This window comes from Triticum urartu, chromosome 7 (genome assembly GCF_003073215.2).
Source record: "Triticum urartu cultivar G1812 chromosome 7, Tu2.1, whole genome shotgun sequence".
Taxonomy (NCBI): Eukaryota; Viridiplantae; Streptophyta; class Magnoliopsida; order Poales; family Poaceae; genus Triticum; species Triticum urartu.
The window spans coordinates 694,473,581-694,484,832 of NC_053028.1; the positions used below are offsets into that span (position 1 = coordinate 694,473,581).

Genomic DNA, 11,252 nt, shown 5'->3' on the forward strand with positions numbered 1-11,252 from the left:
CTTGTGTAGGAAATTGCTGCTGGTGCTTGTGCAAACGGTGCTCAATGCAGGGGAATTCGCTCCTTTCTGTACGACTCTTTGGGTATGTGATGATTTGCTTTGAGGAGAATATATGACTGGGCTTCAGCACATGAGTTCTTAATTTTCTGTTGCTTGTCCATGTTATGTGCAGTAAGGCGTCAACAACCTGAAATCCAACAAGCAACAGCTCCTGATAGCAGTCAAAATTCCCATAAAAGATATTGTGTGTACACTACATGCGTCAGTTAGTCTTCCTCGGTGTACTACTGATGATCTCTCAGTTCAAAATGTTGAAAAGCTTCGCGGGCTCTGTCAGTTTTGTTCCTCACTCACTTGGAGATGGCACAAGTCCAAAGATCAAATTATTGTTACGAGCTAAGTTGCAGTTGCGAGAAATCGCTTCTGGTGCATGTGCAAGTGATGCTCAATGTTATCCCTTGATACATGCAGGGTAAGTTTGGCCCTTTCTATGACTCAATTCGACAAATTTAGTGCAAGCCACTCTTCAGTTAGGTGTTTTTCTTTGTGCTTATGAAGGCATCATATTAACAAGTTTGTAATGATATTCAGGTTGCAGAGATCCGGCGGGGTCAGGCCCCGAGGATGAGCAACATCGGGCTCAAACAGCACAAGAAGCAGAGGAGAAAAATCCACCGGTATTCAACATTTCAAGGTGTCAACACACGATCTGTAAAATCTCTTTGATTGTAACATAGTGGGATGGAATTTAATGAAGTATGCTTCTGATCTCATTGATCTTTTTGGCCAGCAGGTCTCTCTCTGCTCGGATCTTTCCAAGCTTTTGCCTTAGCTCAAGTTTCTCGGCCCTTTCGTCTGACAACTGCTCTTCAAGTCGGGCCACCTTAGCAAGGGTGGTTTCGCCGTTCCTCGCCTTCTCCTGCTCAGTGTTCACCCAGTGTGATGCATCTTCACTAAGATTGCTATCATCTTGCAACCGCACAAAAAAGGGATGGTGTTAGCTTCCTGCCTTCCTTTGTAAAAGGAAGATGCATTTAAGACTTGAATCTGACTTGAATGTTTGTAATAGAATCAATCAGCCTATCAGGTAAACTAGCAAGAAGCATGCATATAGGAAATGTCGGGTCACCGACAGAGCACGGATGCCCTCATAGGCTCATAGTACTAACTGTACAACTGACTAGTTGGTTGACATGAGGAAACAAAAGTGTTTGATGGCTATCATAGGCTCATTGCTAATTATTACTAGCATCTGTTTGTTACATAGATCAACACAATGTAATAAATAATTCTCAAACAATCAGATGAAAGTGTAAGATAATACTTACTTCTAATTCCTATGCTGAGAACAAAAGTTAATGTTTCAGATACTGACATGGTCTACACTAAAACGTGTTTAACTTCACCATTATTTTTTACATCTATGTTGATACAAAAAAAAAATCTAACGACAGGATTGGGCATATGATCATCATGGCTATAACATAATTACCTGGCGTAGTCGCATTCATATATCTGGAGATGGTAGTGGCACAATATGCAAGCGACACGTCGTTGCTTCTTCTAGCTGGGATCCTGTACATTGCTTGGAATCTGTTGTTCCTCATGTCAACAGCAAGGAGCCATGCCTTGGGGTGCATGAACTTCAGCCTGGTGATCAGGTAAACAACGCCATTATCATCCATGCTGGGAACGGGCTGACATGTGTAGGTATTCTCCAGCCATGGGATTCCGCAGCGCCGCAATCCGGACCGCGCGGTTTCGCATATCTCAATGTCAGAAGCCTTGACGGCGCAGTCTGTGACCCAATCGCACCGGACCATGAGATTCAGGACCATGGTCTAGTCGAACCCAAGCTCGGTGCCGTACGATGTAGCATTGCTTCCTTGGGGATATGTGCCATGTTAGCATTCAAAATTCAGAGATTATGTTAATTACTTGTCATTAGCGGCTTGGGTTGGCACACGGTCCTAAGCTACTGTAGCATGGGCCCAAGCCCCAGAATTCAAGAAATTATTATTCTGTTCGACCTTGTCGCTACTGCTCATCTTGCATGTTTTTTTATAATATTTCCTTTATATCAAATTGCACAATCTATCTACTACCTCCGTTTCAGTTTACAAGTCCTGCGCGTATACCTAGGTTGCCAATTTCATCACCCTAATATAAACTATATAACACAAAATTATACCTTTTGAAAGTAGAAACTCCGTAGTTTATGTTGGTATATTTTTTTTAATATATGACTTATATTAGGTTGGTCAAATTGACGACCTAGGGATACACACACGCCCTGTAAACTGAGAGAGAGGTAGTACCTTGATATTTAACCTGCTGGCTATCTTTTAATGCTCAAATGGTTGATGATTTCCCTTTTTTTATGTATGCTAGGGATATTCATGCAGTCAGCACATTAAAAAACTTTTTCCTATAAGCATATCCAACATAAAGAAAAAAAGATAAAAATATATTTTCTTTAAGATTGGTGAAGATTTGAATAAAAAAATATGTCACTGCATAAAAAAGATTCTTGGTACAGAAGATCCATCTTGGGAAAGAGCTTCCCTAGTTAGAAAAAATACAGTGATCAGCTCAAAGATATTCATCAAATTTTCTTGTCTAAATCGGCAAGCAAGACATGTGAATTTATAAGAGCATCTCCAACTGCCGCACAAAAATTTCTCGCCCAATAAAAGTTTTAGCACGCCACTGTAGCATTTTTAATGCGCAGGGACCAACATTGCTTTAGTAGATGCCAGAAAACGCGCGCCCAAAAAGCAGACAGTGCAAATTGTGAAGCGCACGTAATCCGGAGCCCAAAATATGCTGCGCGCGATAGTGTTTTTCAGCGCGCCCCTAAATTTTTTAGCGCTACAGCATCTGCTGGAGCTATTCGGCGCCCAAAAAAACAAATTTTTAGTGCGCGGAGCTCTTTTTGGACGTCTGTTGGAGATGCTCTAAGGGTGTGTGTTTTCTGTACATATTTTTTGTTATATTTGTTTCCAAACAATCCGAGTGTGGGGCCACTCTAGGGGTGCATAACGAGGCACATTAAAAAAAATTGCCATGGTATCGATGGACTGGTAGTATTTTATTCCCTAATGAGTCTTCGCATGCAATAGATTTTGTAGAGCTGGGCATGTTTAACTAGTGTTGATGATTCCCGCCGTACTTTGTGAAGGGTAAGTGGCACATATCCCAAGAAATATTGTCTGAGATGGACGGTACTGAGTGTAGGTGCGATCGAACCATGGTGCTGAGCAACATTTTCGTAGGTAACAGAGTTCATGCTAGAGTTTCCATCATACTACAGAACAACACAGAGAAGCTAAAGTAGGCACTTACCAACTACCTCAACAGTGCACCGATCCCACTGGCACATTGATAATTAGAACAGATTTTGTTGATGGACAACACGATGAAAGCAAAGGCAGTGCACAACCAATACATATATAGGTCTTTCCAACAGTAATAGGAACGCCTGATCCAGTTCCATCCAACATCCTAATCCAGCACCAAGTTAATTCGTGACTAAGGGCCCGTTCGGTGTCCCTCTGCTCCGCACCTCCACTCCCGGAGCAGACGGAGCTGCAGTTAGAAATCTCAAAGCGGGCAAAAAGGTGCTCCCCAGATCCGCGGATTTTAAGGAGCCGGTGGATTGCCAAGCGGGCCTTAAGTCAAAAATAGCAAACAGATCGATATTGCACTTCTGCTTCTGTAATTATTATTATTTTGCTAGCAGCAAAGAAATGCAGCTTCACTCAATTTTCTTTGATCCAAGACCCTTCACATGCCATCACTGTTCCAAGCAAAACACAACATAAATTAGGACGGAGATAATTACGCATCAAAAGATCTAGACAAGCAAAAAGGCAAGTAGCTGTACAACAAAAAATTAAATGTTACATGGCACTGAAATGCCAAAATGATGCAACTGTTCCAGCAAAAAAAATGCATGAATGTCCCAAACAAACAGTTGGCCCACTAAAATACAAGCTGGTCCCGCAAGATTGGATTATACACTTCTCGTGTATAAGAGGAACATCTTCAATTTGATATATCTAAACGAGAAAACAAGCATAAACATAAGCTTGCCACTGTAGGATGTAGGATCTATAGTTGAAAAATGTGTGAGCAACAACTCACTCAAGCAAGTATCCTCTAACAAAAATACCAAGTATTAAAGATAAGAGACATATATAATAGTTTGAGGATCACATTTCACATGCCGACCCATATCCCTCTAATTTCTCTCCACTATCCCCAATCCCCATTGTCCTTCTCACCTCGCCAATCATGCACCTATGCATAGAGGACACCTGATCCTCCCGTGCAACACCCATATTATTCTCAATGCTTCTCCTCTACGGTAAAATGAACAAACAACTTCTTTTACGACTAGGCAAAAGCAATTTTAGTAGCATCACCCAAGAGTCAACAGGCAAACCTTGCGGAACCATCCTCAACCGCAGGGAATGTGGGAGGCCATATCATCATAAAAGGATGGATAGAATGCAGTATATCATATCTTCCAAGCTCATACACTTTACGCAACTTCCTGCACTTAATATCCAAGTAGAGTATAGATTGACCCGCCTGCAAAAGCACAAACTCGGCATTGTTCCCCACTTGGTTTAGATGGACATTCTCATTATGAGATATCCTCAAATTATCAAGCATCTTACGCAAACAAATGGTATCCACTGGCAACCATTTGTCCTTCTTGTGGAACCATATGCCAAGTTGAAGCTCCTTAGCATGGATAAGATATACGCCGGAATCATCATTAGCCCGTGACATCACAGCGTTTCTCATGCCATACTTCGCCACCATGTGTGGGAGCTTAACTATGGAGAAACTTGAGGCTGACAAATCCAAGACATGGATGTTGTTCATGGAGGCCATATATATTTTATTGTCGACGACCACAGGTCTTGGTACCCATAGCAAAAAAGGGTGGTGTGTACTTGTGATCGAGGTATGCATGCACCAGACATCGTCTTGTAACACAGATACGTGCATTGTAGATTTTGTGGAATCCCTGGTAGACTCAATCCACACATACAAGTAGGACAAGTTGTCACCTTCTCCTTTGGAAATGAGGTCACTCCAAGTGCAGGTATTGCCATCCTGCAGTTGGTGAGGTGGGAATCGTGGGAAGCTAGGTATTTCTCTATTAGAGGAGAGTGGTTTATGCACTACTTTTGTGTATGTGGATGTCCAGCCCTCATACAAGTGGATGAAAACGTTTCCGTGCCGGCAGTCTGTGATGTAGATATTCTTGCCCTTGTAGGCGTCAAAGCTGAAGTTTGCACGGTGGATGACTGTGCTAAGCTCTGGGGGCAGCAGCAGATTTGGCATGAAGACTGGGGGGTTCGGATCTGATTTATTCGACATGGTGTGGACGTAAAAGCCAAGGAGGCCGGGCGGGTGAAGATTGCGGAACCTGAGAAGGAAGGAGGGGTCGGAGGCGCGGCGAAGCCAGCGCCTGCAGACAAGAGCGGCGCGGACGAGAGTGGTGGGAAAGCCGACCCGGAGTATGATCTCCATGAGGAGATCGTCGTTGCCGAGCACCTTGGATACGGGGTCGGTCTGCGGCCTCTTGCAATTGGTCCTGAAACAGCAGCAGCCACAAAACAAGTGCAATCAATCCATTGGTTTCTTCAACCAGTGCATTCAGTCGCAAGCTCCAACACGCATATGCACTAATGCACATCCATCCATGATCCATCCAGCTTAACATGCACAAACTACTACACGTTGCAGCCACCAAAAAAGATGACGAGAGAAACCGGATAGTCTTACTGTTGGGGAATCTCATTAGGATCCATCTGCCGCAGCACCCTCTCCTCGCTCTCCGCTGTTGTAGCGAAGGGAATGTTAGGGTTCTATTGGGAGGGGGAAATACGGGCTAGGGTTTTCTGCAAGGAAGAAAAAAAATTGAATAGAAAAGAAGTAGAGGAAGGAGAAGGGGTCACCCGAATGTGTATAGTCGGTAAACGCCAGGGAGAGGGACGGGGCCGATTGCCCCAGTCTGGCCACTGAAAAGCCTATCAAGTAAAAAAAAACTATTGCAATGAAGAAACAAAATTGTAGTACGACGCTGGCCACTTCAAGAAACAAAAGCTCATCAAGTAGAAAAAAAGCCCAACGCAATCCCGTAAAAAAATTATACCCATTGGTGCGTCTGCAGTCATGGCATGATGGCAATGCGAGTAACCTTTTCTCGGGGGCCATTTCTTGGCGTGTCGGCAATTGTCTTCTTTTTTTGACGCGAGTCGGCAATTGTCTTTGATGGAGTAACAGACCCTGTTAGATTTTGTATCGTAGTCTTACTGTGTAATCTATACCGTATTGATATATAACTTGTATGACACTATTATATATATGTGATAGGCCATCCCATAGAGGATTGAACCAGTTCCTCCAAAACCTTTGTGTTACATGGTATCGAGTCTAACCTAGGTCCTACACCCCACCACACCGCCGCCGCCGCCGAAACCCTAAACCCTAAGGCCGTGCCGCCGGTGCCATGACTGCTTCCGCCTCGGGCGTCGCCAGCTCTGGGTCGATCCCCGCGTCGCTTGCCGCCCTCCTCAACCTACCACCCCATCCCTTGGCTCCGTCGGTGCCCCAGTTCTTCGGCAACACTGCTGTTGGCTCCATGTTTTCGGCGCCGATCCTGTCGCCGTCGCCCGCAACCTCCGGTGCCGCGACGACGGTTCTTTCCGCGCCACCCACGGCCTCCAACGGCTCCTCCTCGACACTCGCCATCATCCCGGCGGCCTCGGGGGAGGTACTTCCCGTGGTGCCACCCGCGGCCTCGTTCCTGGCCCTGCCCGCAGCCGCGGTGCCACCCGCGGCCTCGTCGTCACCCGCGGCGTCGGTTGCTGCCACGGTCCGGCCATCAACCCGGAACGCCGTATGTGGGTGCAGCAGGACCAGGCGATTCTTTCTGCCATCCAGGGTTCCCTCAGCTATGGGGTCATCGCCCTCTGCCTCTTCGCCGCCACCTCTATGGACGCCTGGACGACGTTGGAGCATGCCTTTGCCCAGGTCTCTACCTCCCGCTCGATGGCCCTTCGCAGTGAGCTCGCCGACATCAAGAAGCTGGACTCCTCCGCCACGACCTACTTCAACAAGATGAAGGTGTTGGCGGACACACTCACCTCCATCGGTCGGCCGCTCAATGACGAGGAGTTCGCTGGCTTTGTCATCAAAGGTCTCGACGCCGACTACGATAATCTCGTAGAGGCTGCTCACAACGCCAAGCCAGCGATGCCCCCGCACGAGCTCTACTCATGACTCCTCTTCACCGAGCAACGCATTGAGGCTCGTCGCACCTCCGCCACCATCACCGCGCAGTCGGTGGCCTTCTAGGCTTCCTGCGGCCAGCGCTCCCCGCCCCGTCATCGGGCAAGGCCGCCCCACCCCCTGCATTAACCCTGGGTAGGGTCCGAACTCTCGGGTGGTGTGCAAGCTATGTGGTCGTGAACGCCACGTCGCCTCCAAGTGTCACCATCGCTTTTAGAGGAGCTTCCTTGGCATCGGCAACGACGGCAAGGGCAACGAGCGCCAGTTTGCCATGGCAGACTTTGGGCCCCCCGTCGCCGCTCCGGCTGCCCACCTCGCTGCCGCCCCGGCCGCCCACATTGCCGCCAAGGGCGAGGACCCGCGCGTCGACCAGGGGTTCACACCGTCCTATCCTGTTGATCCAACCTAGTACATGGACACCGGCGCCACGGATCACATGACGAACGAGCTCAACAAACTCTCCACCTACCAGCCCTACTACGGGCACGATCAGGTTCACACCGCCAATGGTGTAGGTATGCCCATCTCTCACATTGGCCAAGCATCTATTTTAACTAGTCATCCTACTAGGCAGCTTCATCTTCGTAATGTTTTGCGGGTTCCCTCGGTGACTCGTAATCTTTTATCTGTCCCTAAGCTCACCCTTGATAATCATGTCCTATGTGAATTTCACTCGGTTAATCTTTTTGTTAATGATCGAGCAACCCGGGACGTTCTGCTTAGTGGCCGCTTGAGCCAAGGCTTGTACCGTTTGGAGGATTCATCCACCCCGTACGTCTTCAACGGTGTTCGTGTGTCGCCTTCCCAGTGGCACTCTCGCTTTGGTCACCCCGCCACACCCATCGTTTGCCACATACGCCACCGCCATGAGCTGCCTTTAGTGTCTAGCAATAAGAGATGTTCGTGTGTGATGCATGCCAACAAGGCAAAGTCATCAACTACCTTTTGTTTCATCTACTAGAGAAGTAAAGAGTCCTCTTGAAATTGTGTTTTCTGATGTGTGAGGTCCGGCACAAACATATGTTAGTGGTCACAACTACTATGTCAGTTTTGTTGATGCCTATAGTCGTTTCACATGGCTTTATCTTCTTAAGCGCAAATCTGATGTGTTTGATATATTCATTCAGTTTCAATTGCATGTTGAACGTTTACTCAAGCATAAAATTATCCATGTTCAGTTAGATTGGGGGGGGGGGGCGAATATCGCAACCTCAACACCTTCTTTAATAAGCTTAGGATCTCTCTTCGTTTGTCATGCCCACATACACATCAACAGAATGGCGCTGTTGAGCGCAAACATCGCCATATAGTTGAAACTGGCCTCACACTTCTTGCTCATGCTTCTGTACCTTTCCGCTTTTGGAGTGATGCTTTTGCCACCGCGTGTTTTCTCATTAACAGATTACCTACGCGTGTTCTTAATATCCTATTGAGCATCTCTTGGGTGAAACTCCTGACTATACCTTTTTCAAGGTGTTTGGGTGTGCCTGCTGGCCTCATCTTCGTCCTTATAATGATCGCAAACTTGAGTTTCGCTCCAAAAAGTGTGTGTTCTTAGGGTATACTCTCCACAAAGGCTACAAATTGTTGGGGATCGAAGCAGAAATTCAAAATTTTCTACGCATCACCAAGATCAATCTATGGAGTAATCTAGCAACGAGGGGAAGGAGAGTGCATCTACATACCCTTGTAGATCGCTAAGCGGATGCGTTCAAGTGAACGGGGTTGATGGAGTCGTACTCGTCGTGATCCAAATCACCGATGATCCTAGCGCCGAACGGATGGCACCTCCGTGTTCAACACACGTACGGAACGGAAACGTCTCCCACGCCTTGATCCAGCAAGGAGGAGGGAGAGGTTGAGGAAGAGAGTCCAACAGCAGCACGACGGCGTGGTGGTGATGGAGCTCGTGGTTCTCCAGCAGGGCTTCGCCAAGCACTATGGAGGAGGAGGAGGTGTAGGAGGAGGGAGAGGGCTGCGCCAGGGGAAGGGTTCGGCTGCCCTCTCTCTCCCTCACTATATATAGGGGGGAGGGAGGAGGGGGAGGCGCCCTAGGGTTCCCTAGGGGAGGGGCGGCGGCCACAGGGGAAACCCTAGATGGGTTTGGGTGCCCCCACCCCCTAGGAAACTTGCCCCCCAAGCCGGGATGGGCGGCTGCCCTAGGGGTGGCGCCCCCACCTCTCCTGGTTACGTGAGATGGGGTGGGAGGGGCGCTCAGCCCCTTAGTGGGCTGATGTGCCCTCTCCCCTTGGCCCATAAGGCCCCCCAACGCTTGTCGGGGCCTCCGAAACCCCTTTCGGACACGCTGGTCATCACCTAGTACTCCCGGAACAATTCCGGACTCCAATACCCTTCGTCCAATATACCGATCTTCACCTCCGGAGCTCCTCGTCATGTCCAGGATCTCATCCGGGACTCTGAACAACCTTCGGTAACCACATACTATTTCCCATAATAACTCTAGCGTCACCAAACCTTAAGTGTGTAGACCCTATGGGTTCGGGAACCATGCAGACATGACCGAGACAACTCTTCGGCCAATAACCAACAGCGGGATCTGGATACCCATGATGGCTCCCACATGTTCCACGATGATCTCATCGGATGAACCACGATGTCGAGGATTCAATCAATCCCGTATACAATTCCCTTTGTCCAGCGGTATTGTACTTGCCTGAGATTCGATCGTCGGTATCCGATACCTTGTTCAATCTCGTTACCGGCAAGTCTCTTTACTCGTTCCGTAGCACATCATCGTGATCAACTCCTTGGTCACATTGTGCACATTATGATGATGTCCTACCGAGTGGGCCCAGAGATACCTCTCCGTTACACGGAGTGACAAATCCCAGTCTCGATTCGTGCCAACCCAACAGACACTTTCGGAGATACCTGTAGTGTACCTTTATAGCCACCCAGTTACGTTGTGACGTTTGGCACACCCAAAGCACTCCTACGGTATCCGGGAGTTGCACAATCTCATGGTCTAAGGAAATGATACTTGACATTAGAAAAGCTTTAGCATACGAACTACACGATTTTGTGCTAGGCTTAGGATTGGGTCTTGTCCATCACATCATTCTCCTAATGATGTGATCCCGTTATCAACGACATCCAATGTCCATGGTCAGGAAACCGTAACCATCTTATTGATCAACGAGCTAGTCAACTAGAGGCTTACTAGGGACATGGTGTTGTCTATGTATCCACACATGTATCTGAGTTTTCTATCAATACAATTCTAGCATGGATAATAAACGGTTATCATGAACAATGAAATATAATAATAACCAATTTATTATTGCCTCTAGGGCATATTTCCAACAGTCTCCCACTTGCACTAGAGTCAATAATCTAGTTCATATCGCCATGTGATTAACACTCACAGGTCACATCGCCATGTGACCAACATCCAAAGAGTTTACTAGAGTCACTAATCTAGTTCACATCACTATGTGATTAATACTCAATGAGTTCTAGGTTTGATCATGTTATGCTTGTGAGAGAGGTTGTAGTCAACGGGTCTTGCCATATTCAGATCCCTATGTATTTCGCAAAACTTTATATCGTAGATGCTGCTACCATGTTCCACTTGGAGCTATTCCAAATTATTGCTCCATTATACGTATCCGGTATCTCTACTCAGAGCTATCTGTATAGGTGTTAAGCTTGCATCGACATAACTCTTTATGTCGAACTCTTTATCACCTCCATAACCGAGAAACATTTCCTTATTCCTCTAAGGATAATTTTGACCGCTATCTGGTGATCCATTCCTAGATCACCTTTGTACCCTCTTGCCAGACATGTGGCATGGCACACATTAGGTGCGGTACTTCAGCATGGCATACCGTATAGAGCCTATGACAAGAGCATAGGGGACGACCTTCGTCCTTCCTCTTTCTTCTGCCGTGGTCAAGCTTTGAGTCTTACTCAAC

General features: G+C 47.2%; 1 protein-coding gene across 1 annotated transcript; it reads right to left on the bottom strand.

The window, feature by feature from the left end:
* Nucleotides 1–4,434: 4,434 nt before the first annotated feature.
* On the bottom strand, nucleotides 4,435–6,179 carry LOC125519448. The gene is made up of 4 exons (XM_048684255.1): nucleotides 6,176–6,179; nucleotides 5,979–6,050; nucleotides 5,806–5,860; nucleotides 4,435–5,614 (listed from the first exon to the last, which is right to left on the bottom strand). The coding sequence occupies exons 1-4, from the start codon at nucleotides 6,177–6,179 to the stop codon at nucleotides 4,435–4,437; spliced, it is 1,311 nt and encodes a 436-aa protein (XP_048540212.1).
* Nucleotides 6,180–11,252: the final 5,073 nt, after the last annotated feature.